Below are 23335 nucleotides of genomic sequence, written 5' to 3' on the forward strand. Positions count from 1 at the left end.
GGGAATACTGTTTCCGTGAATACGGTTCTGTTTCTTTCAGACTACATTAAAGCAATTACTAACAGTTAAACACTGAAATGACAGGTGAGATACTGTTTTTCAACTATTAATGAGTCCACAGTAACTTAACGAGTAACAACATTTATAATGTAGTTTCACTGGTCTGGCCCATTTAAGATCACTTAAGATCAAAGTAGGGTGTACAGTTTGTGGCCCACAGTGTAAAATGTGTTTGACATCCCTTGTGTACATGGTCTGCAACAATGCTTAGGTAGGTAGTAGGTAGTAATATCCACATAGATGGCAAGGTCCAAGGTTTCCCTCACTCAAATCCTTACACTTCCCCATTGTTGCCGCATTCTAACTCATCAGCTAGTGTGTGCATGTGAGACCTCTGTTTTTGATATAAGAAAAGTATCTAACATACTCCATGGTCATTTGAGACACCACATCAAAGCTGGTGAAGCCTTCACTGGTGAAGTTCTCCTTGTACTGGCCCATTTTTATGGCATCCAGCCACTCATCAACGGTGCTGAAAGAGGAGAAATCTGGAGTGCTGCGATCAAGCAGAGCTAAATGAACACTAAATGGTGGATAGAAAAAGACAAAAGAACTAGAAGTTAAAAAGATGATTGGGTGTCAGCAACTCTCAGTGTGAAATAATTGTTCTTCCTGTCATACCTTGATGACAAGGGTGTCATGGCCTTCAGGCTGTTGGGATTGCGGATCATCTTATCCAGTGTGCTGACAATCTGGCTGAATTTGGGTCGGTTGTTGCGATCTTTCTGCCAGCAGTCAAGCATTAGCTGATGTAGTGCACTAGGACAATCCATAGGGGGTGGCAACCTGTAGTCCTGCTCTATGGCATTGATTACCTAAAACAATTTGCATGAAAACTCATGGTTAAAACAAAAGCTGACAAACAGGACAGGATTTAAAAAGAAAAAAAGAAATGACTTGCAAATCTGATAAACTGATATATTATTCTCATAGCAAATGTTTAAACTGAGAAAATGTACTATTTTAAGAAAAAGACCATTTGGAATCTCAAATAAGTTGGGACATGGACATGTTTAACACTGTGTAGTATGAGGTTGCCACCTTTATGGACAGAGTCAATCATTACAGACCTCCAAACTTCATGTGGCCTTCAGATTAGCTCAAGAACAGTGCATAGAGAGCCTCATGGGTTTGAAAACAGCGTTGGATCCAGAGGCCTACAGCACGCCACCACCAGACTCTAGAGTAGTGGAGATGTGTTTTCTGGAGTGACAAATCACGTGTCTCCATCTGGTAATCTGATGGATGCCTCTGGTTTGAGCAATTGCCATGAGAACAGTACTTATCTGACTGTATTGTGCCAAAGCTTAAAATTTGGTGGCGGAGTGATGGGGTTGTTTTTCAGGAGTAAGTAGTGTGCATCAAGGTTTATTTAGTTCGTTCACATTTCTCATTTCTCTGCGACGTGCTGATTTCAGGGTACAATTTCAGTCACAAAAGATTTTCTCTGACTGACTACAGAAGCAATAATGGGCCGTTACCACATTCTTTTGGCAGTAAATTGAAACTGCTTAACTTAAGCCCAAGGGAACAACTACGACTATCTGGCAATTTATCATTGTTTATCTTAAACACAAATACCAGTAATTTTAAAGGGCTTTACTCACATCTTGATTACTCATGTCCCAGTAGGGCCTCTCTCCATATGACATCACCTCCCACATGACTATGCCATAGCTCCAGCAGTCACTTGAGGAGGTGAACTTCCTGTACTGAATGGCCTCTGGTGCTGTCCACCTGATGGGAATCTTTCCCCCCTAAGAAGAAGAAGAAGTTCATTTATGACAGAATTTATAATACAATTTGAAGTATTATAAATGAAATGTACTGAATGAAGGTCTCCATAGTCACTGATAAGGACTCACCAGAGCACTGGTGTAAGTGGGGTCTGAAGTATCCTCTTCAAGGAAACGTGACAGGCCAAAGTCAGACACTTTGCACACTAGGTTGCTGTTGACCAAGATGTTCCTCGCTGCCAGGTCTCGATGGACATAGTTCATGTCACACAAGTATTTCATTCCTGCTGCAATGCCGCGCAACATTCCCACCAGCTGTATCACTGTGAACTGGCCATCATTTTGCTTTCAAGAAAACAACATCAAATTAGTGTAAATTGATATAAATTCACTCCACAAAAATCACGTGCTGACTCTCCAAACATCACAGGTTGTTATAAAACTAATTGAAAAAACACTGGACTCTTTTGGATAAATGTCTGAGCATTATGTCTCAACCACTCTGCCTGCTTCCATGTGCAGCCTTTTTCAGATATTAAACTGTACAAACTCTCTTGAAAAAGAGAGTACCGGGGTACCAGGTTCTATACAGCAGGTCTGCAAATTTGAGCAGACCTGCTGAGCTGATCAAGAACAACGGCCTGTCTGATTTGGACTTAAGTGGTGTTTTGTGTTTGGACTTCTGTGCAAATTACAGTTTGTCCATAACGTACACCATGTTTAAACATAAGGATGTCCATAGGTGCACGTGGCACCAAGACACCCTAGGCCAGAGATATATGTTCTGGATAATTGGCTAATGGGACTTCAGAGGCAACTGATGAGCACTGGTAGGAAAAATTGAAGCAAATACTCAGGTGTGGGAAGAGTTTGTGAGGCCATGGAACAAGACTTTCTGTCTACCTTGAAGCTGAAGTGACCGTCAGATGACTCAGGCGGGTACTGTATTCACATTGTGTAGAGTGGGAGTGGGGTGCTGCTGACCTTAGGCAGTGTTGGGGAGTAACGGAATACATGTACCGCTGTTACGTATTTAAAATACAAAATATGAGTAACTGTATTCCGTTACAGTTTAAAAAGGAGTTTCATATTGTGGCGGGTCAGGACTGTTTGGGTTTTGTTTGACAGCTATGTTCTGTTGCTCCAGGCAGCAGCGTTACGGTTGCCATGGTTACAGGGTGACACGCTCTCTCTCTGCGCCTTTTTGTTGTTGTTGTTGTGCTAAGCTAATAGGCAGAATGCTACAGGCATAGCTCTAAAGAATGTAGCATCATAGGCAGTGTAGTCCGTGCTGCAGGGAGAATGGACTGCCATACACGTTATGTGTCTGTGAGCAAGAGGAAGGAGAAAAAGGAGAGTGGAAAAAGTACGAGTTGTTATCGAGAGCGGGAGCTGGAAGCTTGTAAATATAATAATAACCACTGTAGCCAAGAAGAGTGCCTGACGAGCCCAGTTGTAAGTACGCTATTAAGACTCGACTGTACACCGTGTTCGTGTTTTCCTCCGAAACAATAAGTTCAGTTGGAGCAGCCTTTCAACGCCTCTCTCTGTCTCTCGCAAGCAAAGTTGACCCAGACAACAAAGTAAAGTAAAGTATTTTTCGGCCTGAGCCCGACACGGAACCTGCCGTATTAGCCAGAGGTCCCTTTACTACGCTTCGGAGCAGCGGACCTTCAGTAATAGTAATAAATCACAGCAATAGTACATTCATGTAGTTGTAAAAAGCATGATAATGTAATAAGTATTCCAAAGTATTCAGAATACGTTACTCTCATTGAGTAATGTAACGGAACACATTACAAAATACATTTTGGGGCATGTATTCTGTAATCTGTAGTGGAATACATTTTAAAAGTAACCTTCCCAACACTGACCTTAGGTTGCACATATTAGTTTTAGAAATTAAATTTCTCAGAAGGGTGGCTGTTCCTTAGAGATAGAATAAAGCTGCTACTCCTCCACATTGAAAGGAGCCAGTTGAGGTGGTTTGAGCACCTGACGAGGATGCCTCCTGGGCGCTTCTGGTGTGAGTTCTTTCGAACCACCAGAAGGAGGCCGGCCCTGGGGCAGACCAAGGAGACTCTGGAGAGATTTACATTTACTTGCCTTGCTTGGAAATGTGATGCCCCAAATAAACAAAAGAAAATGGATGGATGGACTTTAAAACCTCTTGACCAAAATTCAAAAGCTGAAATGTGTGAGAAGTGGACAACAAGCTGAAAATGGCAATCCACAGATATAATAAAAAATACATGGAAGAATTTAAGCTCGGTGATATCTGACGAGTAACCACCCTCATTTGCATATTAATGTTACTTGTTTTCCCTGTTTCCTTCTTTTTTTATTACAGTACTGACACACACACACACACACACACACACACACACACACACACACGTGCGTACTACTATACTTGTATTAAATTGTACAGTGTCTCTTTTACCCTGAGGAATGAGTCAAGGGATCCATTCTCCATAAATTCAGTGATGATCATTACAGGGCTGCTCTTGGTAACCACTCCCTCCAGATGGATGATGTTGGGATGATCAAACTGACCCATGATAGATGCTTCACTCAAAAAGTCCCTCCTTTGGCGTTCAGTGTACCCTGCCTTTAAAGTCTTGATGGCCACCAATATCTCCCTTTTCCCAGGCTGTCGGAGGTTTCCACTGCACACTTCTCCAAACTCTCCTGTCAGGTTTACAGGTGGTAAATGACATGTAATGTATTATAATATATTCATTTTGTGTCATCGTCTGTAACTATCAAAGTTTTTGTAAACTGCTGTAATCTAGGCAGACATGATAGAGAACAATTAGGCAGAAAAGCTATGTTTAAGTTGATTTTAGTTCCAAGCACTGTCACAACAGTACAGTGACTTCTTAATCTAACCTTTGATAAAGAAGCCTTTAATATTACCTTCTTTGAATAGACAATTAATATAATAATAAAGGTCAAGACAGTCACATTCTGACGTACTAAGTATCATAAACCTCACCAATCACTGCCTGTCTTTACTTACACCTAATATCGTTTCCTTTCTAAGGCATCTCTTTGTTTTACCTGCTCCAATCACTTGTTCAATCTTTACACAGGAAATGTCAATCTCCTTAGCAAACTCTCTAACCGCTTCATTGGGATCTTCATATGTGAAGGGGTCAATGTAGATCTTCATTCCCGGTGACACTTCAACAGAAAAATAGAAGAAACAGCAACAGATATACATGCAAAAACTGAATCGTGAAAACACAGGGAAACTTGATTTCTTTCTGTCATTTTTTGAAAAAACATTAATTTCATAAAATACAGCACTAATGACTATCAGTCTTAATGTCAACAACTTGCAGTAAAAGGTACATACTGTGACCGCTGGTGTAATGTTGGAGTTTGTCTGTATATTCAGATTCTGGCCTGTCAGAATTTCTTTTGCTAGAAACAAATACAAAAAAGTCTGCATGTAGATCCATCAACTCAAAAACAAAAACTAAATCTACTAATGACATAAACTATTAAACAAAACAGAGCACAGGCTATACTATACTATAGGGTGTACAATAAAGACTGATGCATGACAAAGACAACACAAAATATATGTTTACTAAGTATATAATCATGACCTGACATAGTCAAGTCTTGACTTTGAACTACTCCAGAAAAAAAACAAACCGTGTGTTTCTACCCTATTTACAACTGTCCACTACAAAGAAGCCCATAATTGGCTTTCAATTAAATATGTCTGTGAAGGTTCTTAGTCAACCAGGTCATCATAGTCTAAGGAGCAGGAAAGAAAATCCTGGGCCTAGGAACCCAGGAAATCCTCAGAAAATCACATGATAGGGTGGGACTAGGTTTCACAATGAGTTCACCCGAAACCTTGGCTGATTGTGACCTACACCTGTTTTCACACCTCGGCTTGTGTGATCAGGTAGAGGATCATTAGGGGGTCCATTGTCCCTCTTGGGGCTTGAATCTGGGACTCTCCACCATTTGACCCTAGAACTGAAGAAGCTTCTCAGATGAGAGGCAAAACGTCTTCAAGCGACTTAAAGAAGAACAGACGCTTTTCAATTAAATACATAATTTTACACTAAATTGCATGTTGCCACTAGGGATGGGTACCGGTATCCGGTGCCAATATAGCACCGGTTCTGACATAAACGGCAGTAACCAGACCGGAAAGCAGCGCACATTTCGGTGATTTATTTCAGTGCCTTTTTTCCCCTGAAATGTCATACACTTTGGATTCTAGCCAATCATTTTACCTTTCCAAGGATAGTAGGCGGGCCCAGGTACGTACATTCTTTTAGAGCAGAGCTACAGATTAAAAATGCCCAAGACAAAGCGGTCAAAAGTCTGGCTGTACTTCACAGCAAAAGATGCAAACTCAGCAGCCTGCAAAAAGTGCTTTAAGGTGATACTGTGCAAAGGAGGTAACACCTCGAATCTGATGAAACACCTGGCGACGCATAGCGTTTTTTTAAAAGCCGAGAAATGCACCGTATTTGATAGCTTGCTGCAAGACCTCACACCGAGTGGTGCCTGTTATCGGAGAACCCGAAGAGGAGAGTCCTGGCCCCTAGTCCTGCCAGTGTAGCAGAAATGATGACAGATGATGATGGCAGCAGCAACAGTTCTTCTCTGGGTGAGTAGCTTAATGTTGTTCGTGTGTAATTTACATTAAGTAGGCTAACCACGTTATTACATTAATGCATGTAAGGTGAACTAGCAAACACCGTCGTAGTTACATGCGGCTGTCTTCTTGTTTGATGGCAGATACTCCCTTCACCCTGGCCAAAAAGGCTAAAATGACCAAAGAAAAAGTGGAAAACAGCTAAACATGCTAAAACAGGTTTTTGGACAAAGTTTGTGTTTTTTCCATTGTTTAAGCACTGCTTCCAGCCAAGAGTGATACCATATATGCCCTATAGCTGCAGAAAAGGCTAACACTGTTATCTTTTTACAAAAAAACAGCTAAACATAAGAGGTTTTTGGACCAATTTTGTGTTCTCCATTCTTTAAGCACCGGTTCGAGCACTGTTTAAGCACCGTCACCGTTTCAAAAGTACCGGTTTGGCACCGGTATCGGATAAAACCTAAACGATACCCATCCCTAGTTGCCACCACATAATGCAGTTTTTGTAGGTTACAGTGTTTGAGTGTATTTCTTCAGGATCAAGTTGCAGTTTTATTCATAATCAGCACTTTTGATGAAGTGCTTTCTGTATCATTTCTGTGGCTTTGTAAAAAATTGGTACAGATTTTTAGACCATAATGTGGTGAAGAGTGGAACATTTTCTGGGGGACAGAGTGGACACAGAGTGGCTCACCTGCGACAAACAATTATGACGACAGTGATGGCAATAATAAAGACAACCCCTGCAGCAGATGAACCAATGATGAGGGGGAGCTTCTCTTGAATAATGGAGTTATATTCTTCTACAGATGAAAAGACAAGAAACCACAAAAATGTGAGTAATTTTTATATTTAGACTTATATATTAGGCAGCACACAGGGGATGAAATACGTCTGAATATAGTTTGTCAGTAAATCTGATTCCTACCTTCAGTCATGGTTTGGAAGTACATTTTACCACTGAAGCGTCCAAATCCAGCGACAGTCCGAGCCCGGACCTGAAACACGTATATGGTTCCAGGCCTTAAAACTCGTATGACCGCAGTGTTGGTCTGACTCCTCGTTAGAGATGAGTTCCATTCTGCTTGGTTCTGAATAACACACACCAAAGACTTTAAATCAGGCAGATCTGTCTATAATTAAAACTGTAAGATTTTTGAGTACAATTCAAGAGCCAAAATGTTTCAGGTTCAGATGCCTTGAGGTGACTGCTTTTGCAAATTGGTGCTATATAAATAAAACTGAATTGAAATGAATTCAATCAGTTGGCACTGATGTACCTTCTCATAATACTGCAGTTCATAGTCCAGAATAACACCATTGGGCTGATCTGGCTGGGACCAGGACAGAGTGATGCTGTTAGGAGTTCTGCTAACCTGGTGGATGATGGACACTATTGATGGTGCTGAGAAAAAAACAAAGAGATCTGAAGGGTGTAGAAAACATGCTAACAGACATTTGAGCTACTAAAACAGAAGTTAATACTGAAATCACTGAAATATCACTAGAGTAACATCATGCCTCACCAGCCTGGTTGGTGGTGATGTTGACAGACGTGTACTGTGGTGAATAAGGACTCTGATCAGACACTCCATTGACAGCTTGTATTTCAAATGTGTACTGCGTGTGAGCCATGAGGTCGCTGATATGTACTCGGGTGTTGGTGAGTCCCAGCTGACGTGGGATAAACTGCACGTTGTCACCACAGCGGGTGCAGCCGCTGCGACCGCTGCCACAACTCTTACATATGATGTTGTAAACTACATCTTCTCGGCCACCACTCTCCTTTGGTGAACTCCACTCCAGTATCAGAGAAGTCTCATTTACTATAGAGATGACATTTTGTGGTGCAGATGGAACAGCTAGAAGACAAAGGGAAAAAGAAAATTATGCTAATAGTAATTACTGCCTGTTATAAGTTTTTTTTTTTTTTTTTAATTCTCAAGCTTGCACCTCACTAGCTAAGGATTGCAAGCTCTAGAGGTTTAGTACAGAGACTACATGTAAGAACATATGGAACAATAGAACATCTGTTTGTTCCGATAACCAGATTCCCACTTAGTGTATTTGCATTATCTGGAAAAAAACAACAACAATACAATTATCTACATGATGATAATGGAAACAAAATATATTTTTTAAACTTATTACATGTCTTGTGATTGCAAAATAAATAAAAACTAAATACAATTAAAAATCTTCATTTTTGAATCTTCAATTCAAGAGGATCAATGTAGACTCTGGCAGAACATTCAATCAGTCATGCTCCTGCAGGTTGTTACAAAATTGACTGCAGTATCACTGCGTGGGGGGAGGGTCTACCCTTCCTATCTTGCCTATCTTGTTCCACACCTTGGCTCAGGCGATTAGAGGATCATCAGGGGGTCCTTTTGTCCCTCTGTGGGGGGACACTCCCACTAGGGTTATATCTGGGACTCTCCACCATTTGACCTCAGAACTGAAGAAGCCTCTCGGATGAGAGGTGAAACGTCTTCAAGTAACTTAAAGAAGTCCAGACGCTTTTCTTTGCAAGCTCCTTTGACTACGATGACCTGGATGACTGAGAACCTTCACAGACATATTGCCGTACATTTTGGGAGGAACACCCTTCAACTGGTGCGGGAGTATGAAAGGGAATCAAGGAAACTAGCGGATTATAGGAACCATCTCCGTTTCAACCTAAGATGCAGACAAACCAGAGTTGTTCCCAAGAGCCTGCGCCTTGGATCCACTGTCAGGGGATACAGAGCAGACTTGATTCTACAGAGAGCGCAAAATCACCTTTTAAGTGAAAGGATAAGACAGGTCCATTTCACTATAGATGCCCTCCAAATCAAGATCAGCCAGACTCTGCAGGAACTGGAAACACTTCTACCCTCTCCAATCTTAAAAGAGGTTTACAAGTTTGTGGACAAGGCTCAGCGGGCCCAACACTCGAAAGGAAAAGAAAGACAACGCAGGAAATTTCACACCTTGCATTCAAAAACACACACTCCTCATTCTGAATCTGAACCTACACAACCCATAGAAGAAAACACACCTGAAGACAGTCAGGAGAAATGGGTTAAGAACTTTTCAGACAGGAATCTCACTGAACCTGAAAAGAGAGTATTAGCCAAAGGTCTCAATTTTGCCATTTCTCCACAACAGTTGCCCATAGTGGACCTCATCACAGCCACAGAATCTGCCATTCGGATTAATAAATTATCACAGACAGAAGCAGAGCAAATCAGGATGAAAGTCTCAGCCACCCTCTCCAGTGCCAAAGTCCCTCCGTCCAACCTCACAATACAGGAAAAGAAGGCCGTCGCTTCCCTGAGCAAAGACCACAACATCACTGTTTTACCAGCGGATAAGGGAAGATGCACCGTGGTCCTAAACACTACAGATTACCATACAAAGATCACTACTCTCCTCAGTGACAACAATACCTACGAAGCCTTAAAGCGAGACCCCACAAGCAGCTACAAAAAGAAAGTTATAGCTTGCCTTCAAGACTTGGAAAAGGACAAAATCATTGACCGCCTTACTTATCACCGCCTTTACCCAGGGGATGCCATACCCTGCATTTACGGACTTCCAAAAATCCACAAGGAAGCTGTCCCACTCAGACCCATAGTCAGTAGCATAAACTCAGCCACTTATAACATTGCAAAACACCTTGCTACCATCCTTGCTCCTCTCGTGGGGAACACCCCACACCACATCAAGAACTCCACCGACTTCACTGACAAGGTCCAGAAACTTACCCTGGATCCAGATGAAACCATAGTGTCCTTTGATGTAGTCTCTCTCTTCACTTGTATACCCACCACGGAGGCAGTGGAGACTGTCAGAAAACGACTACAAGAAGACAGCTCCTTGGAGGACAGGACCAACTTCACACCCGATCAGATTTGCACACTGTTAGACCTCTGCCTCACCACTACATATTTCAAATACAACGAAGGCTATTACAGACAAAAACATGGCTGTGCCATGGGCTCCCCCGTGTCACCTATTGTAGCCAACCTTTACATGGAGGAAGTGGAAAGGAAGGCTCTTGGCTCTTTCAAAGGAAGAGTACCCAGCCACTGGTACAGATATGTAGACGACACCTGGGTCAAAATCAAGACACAAGAAGTGGAATCCTTCACTGCGCACATCAACGCTGTGGATAAAAACATCAAGTTCACCAGGGAAGACACGAAGGATGACTGTTTGCCTTTCCTGGACTGCGCTGTGCACATTGAAGAGAATGGCAACCTCAACATCGAAGTTTACCGGAAGCCCACACACACGGACCAGTACCTCCTCTTTGACTCCCATCACCCTCTGGAACACAAACTTGGAGTAATCAGGACCCTACACCACCGGGCAGAACATGTTCCCTCTAAGCCGGAAGGGAAAAAAGAAGGAACACACACATGTAAAGGAAGCACTCAAAACGTGCGGCTATCCTAAATGGGCGTTTTTAAAGTCAGCAAAGAGGCACAGAAAAGAAGATCAGACACCAGCGAGGGAGGATAAGAAGGACAGACGCAACAACATTGTCATCCCCTATGTAGCCGGTGTATCAGAGAAACTCAGGAGGGTTTTCTCCAAGCATGACATCCCGGTGTACTTCAGACCCAGCAACACACTCAGACAAAAACTGGTTCACCCGAAAGACAAAACGCCAAAACACAGACTTAACAATGTGGTGTATGCCGTACAGTGCAGCGAGGAATGCCCAGACCTCTACATTGGAGAGACCAAACAGCCACTTCACAAGCGCATGGCACAACACAGAAGAGCGACCTCCACAGGACAAGATTCAGCTGTCCATCTGCATCTTAAGGATAAAGGACACTCTTTCGAGGATGCCAATGTTCACATTTTGGACAGAGAGGACAGATGGTTTGAAAGAGGAGTGAAAGAAGCCATCTATGTCCACTGTGAGCGACCATCTTTGAACAGAGGCGGTGGTTTACGACACCAACTCTCTGCCATCTATAATCCAGTTTTGAGATCCCTTCCCAGACGCCTTAAGGCCCACTCACACCCTGGGCCATCTGACCTCAGGAATTCGCATGATAAGGTGGGGCCAGGTTTCACAATGAAATCACCCGAAACTCTGGCTGATTGGGACCCACACCCAGTTCCACACCTTGGCTCAGGCGATTAGAGGATCATCAGGGGGTCCTTTTGTCCCTCTGTGGGGGGACACTCCCACTAGGGTTATATCTGGGACTCTCCACCATTTGACCTCAGAACTGAAGAAGCCTCTCGGATGAGAGGTGAAACGTCTTCAAGTAACTTAAAGAAGTCCAGACGCTTTTCTTTGCAAGCTCCTTTGACTACGATGACCTGGATGACTGAGAACCTTCACAGACATATGTACTACTTTGTGTTGTCACAGAGAATCTCAATAAAAAACATTTAAGTTTATGGTTGTAAGGCGACAAAATGTATAGAAGTTCAAGGGGTATGAAGTTCAAATGGGGAAAAATAAAATTCAGGCTCCAAGTCTATATTTCTCTGCTGGACAACTGTGAGCTTCCTCTTCAGGTTAGGCAATCAAAAGCACAATTCCCCCAATTCAATTCAATTTTATTTTATTTATATAGCACCAAATCACAACACCAGTTGCCTCAAGGCGCTTTATATTGTAAGGTATAGAACTGCTTTGAAATTCACATGAGCTATTCGCACTAAAGTAAAAAGCACGATCACTTCATGTGGATACCCTCTCAGCGCCAGCTGTGGTCGCAAGGCTGGAGCCGAACAAAAACATCCTGATAACGACTGTGTTTAGTCTGTTCCTTCCCATTCCATGCAAGGCCACCTGGGTTGGCTGGAAGACTGTTTACTTAGCCTAGCAGGGCAAAGGACACTGTCTCAGCTGAACTCTGGACACGCACACACATACATATACACTGATATGCACACACTCATCCCCCCCTCCCTTTCCAAACACCTTCGACGCTTATTCCCTTCCGATGCTGACGTGGATCAAGGAGACCAGCGCACAGGCTGCAGGCCCGGATGTACTGTCTAAATCGGCTGTCTCTCACCCTTTACCCACCCCTGTTGCTTGTCATGTGTTTCTTTGGTGTATTAAGAGTTTTTTCATGTGCTATGTGCAGAGGTGTTTTTTTCTGTTCTCAAACTGATCTCCCTATTGGAGCTCAGTCTGGGGGGAGTTATTTTTTTCTCCTTATCTTTCCTCATGTGGTGCATTTTTCCATTGTTATACCTCTCTGACCTGTCTTCCCCATGTGATGTTTTGTGTAATGTATGTATGGTCGGAGGGTAAGATGGCGCCACCATTGCGTGCAATAGGTCGGCAGCCTTATGAAATTTCCCCTTGTGGGACTAATAAAGGTATATCAAATCAAATCAAATCAAAGGTAGACCCTACAATAATACATACAGAGAAAAACCCAACAATCATATGAACCCCTTTGAGCAAGCACTTGGGCAACAGTGAGAAGAAAAAAACTCCCTTTTAATAGGCAGAAACCTCCAGCAGAACCAGGCTCAGGGAGGGGCAGCCATCTGCCATGACCGTTTGGGATGAGAGAACATTGAACTGATGAAGTGATGGAACATTGACAATGCTCCATCAGATCAGATGATTGTAGAAAAAAACCTGCTCTTTGCACCTTTCATACTACCAGTATCACTGAAACGACTGACACAGAAATCCTAGAAGCACTTGGGTATAAGATCAAGGATCCAGGTAGAGAAAGCTTCCCCACAGAAAGGGCAGCTGGAAGCCAAAATCAGAGAAGCCCAGAAGGATATCAATCGATGCAAAAGGGTTTCATGAGAGAGTGGTCCTGGATGAAAATAAGGTACAATTGGGTTTTCAAAACCGAGGATTTAGAAACTGCCAAACAAAGGCTCACAGCTCTGGAAACTAGGCTGAAGAGATAAATCAGAGAAGAGAATGACCTGTTCTGCTAAGATGCATCCAGGGTGTACTCTCTGCTACAAGGAAAAAATAGCACACGGGCAGACCCACCCACAACTGAAATTCACAAATAGCACAAATAACAGGGCTCCTCCTAGGTACTAATCCAAACCGGCTAACACAGGGCAGAACAATCCTGATCATAAAAAGAGCTCTACAAGGATACGATATCATTGAACTACTGCCCAAATACCTGTTTCTCCACAACATAGAAGCTCATCTCAGGCATCATAGCAACAGAGCTGAGTAGACACATCAGTCATTACATAAGGACAGCTCATAAAGGTATTGGAAATCACACTAGAGGACCAGAGTGTGGCCAAAAGGGCCGCACTCAACAGTAATGGTAGGGGTACTGGTGGGTGAAACTCATAAGCCAGGGGTGTCCAACTCCAGGCCTCAAGGGCCAGTCTCCTGCAGGTTTTAGATGTGGCCTTCATCCAACACAGCTGATTTAAATGACTAAATTAAACTCCTCGACATGTCCTGAAATTCTCCAGAGGCCTGGTAATGAACATTTGATTCAGGTGTGCTGACCCAGGGTGATATCTAAAACCTGCAGGACACCAGCCCTTGAGGCCTGGAGTTGAACACCTCTGTCATAAGCATTCCACTCTTCAAGTCTTATGATCAATGGAAATATCACAGTAATAACCCATACTTATTCTCTCCAAGTCATTATTTTGCCAAAAAATTAGACATGACGGTGATTAGACATGCCGTGAGAGTGAAAAATGTGAGTTCCATGTTGACACAGTTCCTTCTTCTGATATATGGTTGAAAAAGACAGCCTCTAACCAGACCCCACTAAAGTGCAGGCAGTGCTAGACTGGCCAGTGCCATCAAACTGCAAGCACTTCTATCATCGTTTCATTCGTGCTTTCAGTAAAATTGCCCTAACTTTAATCCAATTCACTTCTCCAAAAGTCCAGTTATCATTTGATCTCTCTGAAGGACATTTCTCCACCACTTCCATCCTGTTGATGCACCTGCCAGGTCATTGTCGAAGTCGATGGCTCTGACTCCAGTGTGTGAGCAGTCCTTTCTCACATGTGAGACGGTACACTGTATCTTTGCATATGGTTTTTCTAGGTGTCACTATGGATGATGAGGCAGCAGCATATACAGCTGCAGTATATGCCTTTGCCTACTGGTGGTGGTCAGAGGGCCCGGTGGCGCCAGTGTCCGGCAGCCTCGCCTCTGTCAGTGCGCCCCAGGGTGGCTGTGGCTACAATGTAGCTTGCCATCGCCAGTGTGTGAATGGGTGGATGACTGGATGTGTAAAGCGCTTTGGGGTCCTTAGGGACTAGTAAAGCGCTATACAAATACAGGCCATTTACCATGGAAGTGTGACAAATTGGTACAAACCATCCTGAGTAGAGAAGGCCGTTTTCTATTTGGAATCTGGAGTCAAGGGAATCTGCCAGTAGCCCTTGGTCAAATCCAAGCAGTGCCTAATCGGTCTAGGAGCTCATCAACCCTGCATCATCACAAGTGAGGGAGGCCAGAATGGTGGAATTTGGCACCTCCAGGCCCAATTCATCTCTTTGGCAAGAATACCAGAGGTGCAAAACATTAGCTACTGGTAGACTGAGCAGTCAGCTGAGACTGCAAGACTAGGCTGACCAACCTGTGCACTGCATGGATTGATTACAAGAAGACCTATGACTCGATGCCCCACACCTCGATTCTGGAATGCCTAGAACTATACAAGATCAACAGGACCCTAAGAGCCTTCATCAGGAACTCAATCAAGTGCGGGATCTACCAAGGAGATGCACTGCCCCCACTGCTGTTTTGCATAGGCCTGAACCTCCTCAGTGAGATCACTGACAAGACTGGATATGGATAATGACTACAGAACGGAGCAATCATCAGGCACATCCTCTACATAGATGACATCAAGCTGTCTACCAAGAGTGCATGAGACATTGATTCACTGACCTGCACCACCAGGATATACAGCAAATACATTGGAATGTCGCATAGTCTGAAGAGGTGTAGTTGGATGATAACAAAATGAGGGAAGGTAGTGAGAACTGCGGGGAACGACTACCAGAAGGCAACATTGTAGACATTGAGGACAGCTGCAAGTATCTGGGGATCCCACAGTTAAATGGGAACCATGAAGGGGTCGCTAGAAAACCTGCAACCACCAAATACCTGGAGAGGGTCAGGCAAGTCCTGAGGAGTCAGCTGAAGGGTAAGAACAAAATCTGGGCTATCAACACCTACCCCCTGCCTCTGATCAGGTAACCTGCTGGCCAAAGGAGGAGATAGAAGCCACTGACATCAAGACCAGGAAGCTCCTGACCATGCGTGCTCAGTGAATACCTTAGGCAGCAGAAACCCAAGAAAGAGGAGGAACCATTATGGAAGGACAGGTCCCTGAATAGTATGTATCACCGGCAGATAGAGGAAGTGGCTGACATCCAGAAATCCTACCAGTGGCTGGACAAAGCTGGACTGAAAGACAAAATAGAGGCACTAATCATGGCAGCACAGGAACAAGCTCTGAGCACAAGATTCATTGAGGCTGGGGTCTATCACACCAGGCAAGACCCCAGCTGCAGGCTGTGTAAAGATGCCCTTGAGACAATCCAGCACATAACAGCAGGGTTCAAGATGCTAGCAGGCAGGGTATACATGGAACGCCATAACCAAGTGGCCAGCATAGTATACAGAAACATCTGTGCCAAGTATGGCCTGGAAGTCCCGAGGTCAAAATGGGAGACGCCCCCTAGGGTGGTGGAGAATGACTGAGCTAAGATCCTGTGGGACTTCCAGATACAGAATGAAAAAATGGTGGTGGCTAACCAACCGGACATAGTAGTGGTAGTCAAGCAGAAGATGGACGTAGTGATAGATATAGCAATACTGAATGACAGCAACATCAGGAAGAAGGAACTGGAAGAAGCTGGAGTAGTACCAAGGGCTCAGAGAACAGCTTGAGAGGGTGGAGGATGAAAGTAACAGTGGTCCCAGTGGTAATTGGAGAACTCAGTTCAGTGACCCCCAAGCTAGGCGACTGGCTCCAGCAGATCCCACGAACAACATCGGACATCTCTGTCCAGAAGAGCGCAGTCCTAGGAACAGCAAAGATACTGTGCAGTACCCTCAAGTTTCCAGGATTATATGATAAAGACCCCCCACAGAGGCAATAGGGGAATTTTGGTTTTCATACTTAATATAACCGGTATAGTATTTATTTCTCCAGTATAGGCCTGATATTTGTTTGATTTTATAAGTCTATTTGTTATTATAATTATTGTAATTATTATATAATTATAATTAATAAATGGTAGATGAAATAAAAAATAACAAGTTCATTCCATACCATGTGAATACAGAACTAATTTCAATACTTCTCAAGACAAACAAACACCCTATTCAGGATTCATTAAAGGCAGACATTCTTCAAATAATACACTTTTCAACCTCATACATCTATCCCACCAAAGTAGCCATAATTCCGATTCAGTAAAAGGACTAGATGTTACAATCCCTGATAACGCATTGCTTTAAATGGAGAAAATCTTGAGGGATGGCTGATAACAAACAACTTAATCTCAACAAATTTCACACTTCACAGAGGTACAAGACAAGGGTGCCCACTCTCACCCTCATTATTTGCACTTTTCTTTGAACCATTAGCAGCAGCAATCGTCAGAACATCATAGGCATTTACACCAATAATACACCAATAAACACATAAATATAAAAAAAGTTTATATGCAGATGATGTACTCCAGTTCCTACAAAATCCCAATAAATCAGTTAAAGAACTAATCCAAATCACTAATACATACTCCCAAATCTCTGATTATACAATAAATTAGAATAAATCTACCACTTTAATAATAAATGGAGATACCCATTCTTATACATGACAGATCCCTCACCTACCACCTACTACTGGCATGATCACATACCTAGACATACAATTCTCCCCCAAACTGTCAGAGCTGTTCCACTGTTCCACTCCTCTATTGAAAACAATAAAAGATGACTTAAACCGATGGATGAAAAAAACACTTTTAATTTTAGGATGTACTAACACCATAAAGATCAATGATCCCTATTCAACCCACAGCAGCTTTTTTTCACCACTTTGGACACAATAATAATAACATCATTCTAATGGAAAAATTAAAAATTCCAGATACTGCCCACTGCAAACCTTGGCTTGGGACCCTCCAAAAAGGTGTCTATACAATTGGATTAAAAAAAAAAGAATACTCTGCATCTCGCTACAGTATTTTTAAGGTAAAAAACAAAAACAAAAGAAAAAACAAACAAAATAAAAATGATTTGCAGACAGATAAGACACCCTAGACTATCATCCTTTTTATCACATGTCAGAGGACCATTCAAACAGTTCTCCTATCCTCCAACACAATAACAACTTTCAAACCCCCAGCCCAAATATCACCAGTGTGATATGGGCCATATTTCATGCTGGTACTGGGACCTGGGCCAGCCTAGGCTCCACAGTGTGGGGCCCAAATCTGTCCCATGGTACATTACATAATTGGTGTGGAGTAGTGTTGTTCAAAAATAAAATTAGGTTCCCAATGAAGGTTTTCAGTGGGAAAGAACACTGTGGCTTGCCCACAAAAAGCCCACAAAGAGACTCAAAAGGCAAAATTGCTCTAGGCCTGACATGAGCTATCTCACATGAGGTCTACATTTTCTGTGGTAATGTTTGCTGGAAGATAGCTGCTGCACGGCTGCTGCTGCACGGTTGTAGCTAATGGGAATCCTCCTATGCACTTCTTGACTTACTATCCATTACAAATATTAATTAATTTCCATGTAAGAGTTTACTTGTTTTTTTTTTTTACTTGTACATTACATTCCTAATTCTAATGACATATTTTAGAGGTATAGTATGTAAAATCTCACCACTGGATGTGAGTAGATTGCAGATTGTAGTCAAGTGAATTCAGTTTTCTTACTCCTCCCAATTCAAGTGCAAAATCCTAGATATTGTGGCTGGTGCAGGAAAAACACATTTATGATCACATTTAGTGGCCAGCTGCTTTGCATTTCCCCATAATAGTCACAGCCAGTTGGCATGTCTCTACTACTCTTTGTGTATAAAAACATTTCTGTACACACTATATATTAACATGATTGAAGAATATCAATATTTGGCCAAAGATCTGAAATAAGAAATTATTTGATTTTTTTTTTTTTAATTTTGTCTTCGTACCCTCATCCCTAATTGTTCATAGTAGATGGCTGCCCACACACACAAATATCAAATGGTCATATATAGTTTCAGAGAGTTATTTGTGATCTTTATATTAAAAACAACGTATGTGGCCGATCTCTAGCTACATACATAAGGACTATTTCCATCTCAACCACCATATTCAAGATAGCAGGGCAACATGTCAGCTTCTAAAATCAGGCATCCCTTCCTCTTTTTTAATAATTAATTACTTCTAAATTAATGAGAAGATGTAATTACACACAACTCGATGTATACATAGAGCAGCTTTAATTTGTCAAATAATCTAGTGTAGGTTATGAATAATCCTTTTTTTGCAGCTTTGTTCACATGGATCAGCTTCATCTCATTTTTCCTCTTCTGTTTCCTCTCACCCCAGCTGGAGTCAGTCTCAGTTGTCACAGGGCTCGAGGCGGGGTACACCCTGGCCAAAACTGATATCACCATCTTGATATGCTCATGGGCTAAGCCTATTTGTATCTTGTAGTGTGCTATCTAGGAATTGTGACAGGTGTGTGTATACATACTGGTACAAGGCATCTGTGGAGGGTCAGATTCAGTGCGATAGTAGCCATTGCGACAGACACAGTTAGTTGCTCCCTCGCTGGTGGTCCGGCTGTTAATGGGACACTGTAAACATTTGTGGTCTCCCTGAGCAGCCTTGAAGAAGCCTGTAACACATGCTGTGAGGGGAAACACATAGTGGTTAAATACATTTAGAAATGTGCAGAGAAAGGAAAGAAGAAACACTTAGGAACAAAATGCATACCATTCAAGTACAGTATAATTTCTTATGAGCCACAACTACAGATTAAGATAGTTTGTCTGAGCTATTTCCAACGACTTTGCTCAGAAAGTAATTGTTTTATCATTATAGCCAGCATGGTGGCATCTAATAAATGGACTGAAATGACTATAGACTCCACCACTGTAATAAAAAGGAAAACATTTTAAGCCTGAAAAGCAAATTCCCTTTCATTTGAGAAAAAAAAGTAAGCTAAGAATTTTTTACCCATAAAAAAGTTATCCAAAAATGAACGACTATTTATATGTGCGAAACTGTTAATCACATTCGATTTTATCTAGCACACAATCTCAGTCTCGGTTTTCCTCCACAAAGGAGGAAAACATACCAGCATGCTTAATTGTATGTATCAACTGTTACAACATGTTACAATCAATAAAAAAAGAAGAGAAAAATACAAAGACTGGAAGTAAAACAAAATATGAAAACAAGAGAAAGGCTCTTAGAAAATAAACTAAAAGGAGAGTAATGGAAAACTATTAAAGACAAAGAGAAGGAGGGCTTGTGTCATGGTAGGTATTTTTGGTTGATTTTCTCCAGACATTTAAGATTGTATTTTTTAGCCTCTGTGTTTCCTCCAGCCCCTTAAACTTATGGTCAAAGGATGTAAGCAAAATGAATATACAGTGAACACTTGAACACTGAATGAAACAAAAATGCTGCATAAAAGCAATAAACACCAGCTTCAACAAGAATCACAAAAATATATTCAAAGAATATGTCAAATGACCCAAACCCCTGACTTACAAGAACCTTTCCAACTCAGGAAATCCAAACTCCACTTTATGTTTTCAGTGTTCAATTTTACATCTCATTCTTCACAGATATAAACAAATCAGTTTGTTTTACTGTCACGGGTTGCTGGGGCAAGCCGTATGTGAATTATTAAGGACCCAAGATGCGGCAGCTCTGGTGCAAGTGAGTTTATTAATCAAATGTAGATACAAACAGAGATGGCAACGGTGAGCATGAAACTAAGAAAACCTAAACTGGGAAAAACTAACAGAAACAGAGATGCAGGGAGTCACAGGGAAATACACAGAATGACAGAGAGGAATAACGCAGACGAACCAGCAACTAACAGAGGGAGACACGAGGTTTAAATACACAGAAGGATAACGAGGGAATGAGACACAAAAGGAGGGCACAGCTGGGAGTAATCAGACATGATGAGACAGGGGAAAAGTAAAATGAACACACTGAGATCAGACACGGACCACCAAAGTAAAACAGGAAACACACACACGCAAGGACACAGACTCAGAGACGCGGGCTAACACAGAGATCTTACTACACAAAAGGGGATACACAGGCAAGGATGACATCAAACAGAGGGAACACAACTACCCCCAGGGAAACCAAAACACAACAGTCATAATACATAAAACTATCAAAAGTAAAAGTACAAAAACCAAAAACACTGGGTCACCGACCCAGGACCATGACATTTACAGCAGTCCTTTTCCTGCAATCAAGTCAACAAAATAGGTTTACCTCAAACTCAAAAGATCAAGAGGGTCTTTGTATTCCTCTTTTAGTTGGCTTGTTTATTGGTCTTTACTCACAAGACCGTCAGTCCTTCTAGTCCCGTCACTCCAGTGATACGGTTCAGTATTTCCAGAATCTCCAGCTGGTACTGCCGGTTCCATAAACAAGTGAAGGAAGATGACAGTAGGAGTACTAAGATTCCAGAGTGTTGGAAGAAGTCAGTTGCAAGAGTAATAGTAATACATGCCACCATCTGTTTCCTGCAAAGGGTTTGAACAACCTCTTTGCCATTTCTGATACACAACTCGCCTATCTTCTAGGTTGCTGACTTTAAAAAAAGGTTTTATGAGTGTTTTTTGATGTGTGTGTGTGCGCGCACACGCGTGTGTGTCTTTTCAGGGCATGCCCAAATGTGGAACACTCCAGCTGTCACATGTGGGAAAGCCAGACCCTATCAGACCCAAGAAAAGCTGAAACCTAAGGAGGACATGACATCAACGGACTGAGTGGAGTAAATTAATATTTATGGTCGTGGTCCACATTACCATACACTATGCCTCAAAGCCAAACTAATGGATTCTGAAATAGTAATTCCTTCATCCAGGTCTGAATATTTTCAGACTTATTATTTATTTGAAAATTATTTCTACATTTGAAATAAAGTTACTGCTGCATAAATATTTTACTCGAGGAAAGATTTATTTATCTCAAAAAGGAATTAAATAATTCTCCAAACCAGTTCTCATGATGCTGGATTTTACTGGAGGTATTTTTGTAGAACATAGACACTGTAAAGGAAAACTCGAAAGGAAAAAGATGAAAAATATATGTACAGTATACAAATCGAATCATTTACAGTGATACATTTCAAGCCTGTGAAGTCAACTTTAGTCAGCTCTGAATTCACTAAACTCCAACGTACTCCTCCTTAACCCTTTAAGACCTACCATAGAACCAAGTCCGCCAGAGCTTATATTATATTTTTACATGCTGTAGTGCCATTTTTGGGAGCATTTCAAGTTGATATACATCAATACAACCATTATAGCCCAAATGTTAATAATATGTCTGCATTAAGTGCATAGTAATTACATAAATTGCAAAAAAGTGCAATAAACTACAAAAAAACTTAAAATCGTTTTTGTTTTTTTAACATATATTTCTAGTTAGAGAAATTTAAGAGGCTTATCCCTCAAAATCGTAAATACAAAAAAGTTGCACAAAATAGTTTCCCACCACAGGAAATTTATTTTGAGTGTCTTCATAGTTTTATTTTTGAAATACACCAATTTTTATATACTGCAGGAAAAACGAAAAGAAATATTATAATGCAAATTTGCAAAAAAACAGCATATGTATCAAAATAAACTATTTCCAGCAGTGCAATGTGAGTCCTAAGCATCCCAGAAACGACACAGAAAGTCATAAAGTCAAACATAACTTTTAAAAACACCAGTATAGGCTCATGAGGCCCTGATGGTAAAAAAACTACATTTCCACAAAATGATGTCACTTCCAGTTTCGGGCAGGACATGGAGGACATGCGATAGTTCGCGCTGATGGACGTAAGAAGTGTTACAAACAGCTGATCGGATCTGCAAAGCCTGTTTCTGGAATATTATGTTTTTGTTGCTGCAAGTGCTTTTTATGCAGTTTTTGCAAAGCTATATGTGGAAGGAAACTGTGACCCAACAGATTGAGCTAAGTGGAAAGTACAAAACATGCTGAAATGTGTGTGTGTGTGTATGGTTGGGAGAACCAGTAAAAAAGGATTGTCACTTTAATTCTGAATGAAAAAAGCTGGATTATGTATTGCATTGTTTCCCATACGTGTGCTCAGGTGTTTATTCCAGAGTAGGAGGTTTGTTTACCAGTTTCCATTGTCCTTTTATTGCAGAAACAGGGAGAGACGACAATAGATTTGCCATTTAGAGACATTTCTAACAGTCTGCTAAATGGTAAGTTGAGAGGTACTTTTCTACTCAATTTTGAGCACTCAAAGTGCTTTCTCACCACAAGTCTCACTCATCCAATCACACTGTGATGATTCGCTCAGGTGTTTGCTCTCTGTCAGCTACGTCTCTCTTCTGATATGAAAGGGTTTTTTGTCAGTCCCTTCCCTGAAAGACATTCATACAGATCTTTGATCTATATGCAAGCACGTCTATCTAACATTCACGTCGAGGGCAACTGAGGATACTTTGACACAAGCACAACGGATCGATTCACCAGCCTTCCAGTTGGTAGACAACCCACTTCAGCCACACCCATCCCTTTTTTATGACCGTAACATCTATAACATTTCTATAATAATTAAAACTGAAGGCTACGACCAAGCAAATAGTAAGCAAATCTAAAGGTTTTTCAATCACAGAGTGTTCTTAGTTTTTAACACATTGCTTCTGCATTTTGGCTTAGGTTTTGTTAAATAAATAATGAT

General features: G+C 41.7%; 1 protein-coding gene across 2 annotated transcripts in view; it reads right to left on the reverse strand.

Annotated features, from left to right (window-relative positions):
- Positions 1-23335, reverse strand: part of LOC146494775 (ephrin type-B receptor 2-like) — an 80587-nt gene that overhangs the window by 22534 nt on the left and 34718 nt on the right. For both annotated transcript variants that reach the window (XM_085145066.1, XM_085145065.1), the window contains 12 exons: positions 19130-19285; positions 7956-8291; positions 7710-7834; positions 7358-7520; positions 7124-7232; positions 5158-5225; positions 4860-4982; positions 4240-4487; positions 1926-2141; positions 1668-1817; positions 682-875; positions 428-583 (listed from right to left, as the gene is read on the reverse strand). In XM_085145066.1, the coding sequence (XP_085001192.1) occupies positions 428-583; positions 682-875; positions 1668-1817; positions 1926-2141; positions 4240-4487; positions 4860-4982; positions 5158-5225; positions 7124-7232; positions 7358-7520; positions 7710-7834; positions 7956-8291; positions 19130-19285 (2044 nt within the window). The remainder of the gene's footprint in view (positions 1-427; positions 584-681; positions 876-1667; positions 1818-1925; positions 2142-4239; positions 4488-4859; positions 4983-5157; positions 5226-7123; positions 7233-7357; positions 7521-7709; positions 7835-7955; positions 8292-19129; positions 19286-23335) is intronic.

This window comes from Neolamprologus multifasciatus, chromosome 20, assembly GCF_963576455.1.
Source record: "Neolamprologus multifasciatus chromosome 20, fNeoMul1.2, whole genome shotgun sequence".
Lineage (NCBI taxonomy): Eukaryota > Metazoa > Chordata > Actinopteri > Cichliformes > Cichlidae > Neolamprologus > Neolamprologus multifasciatus.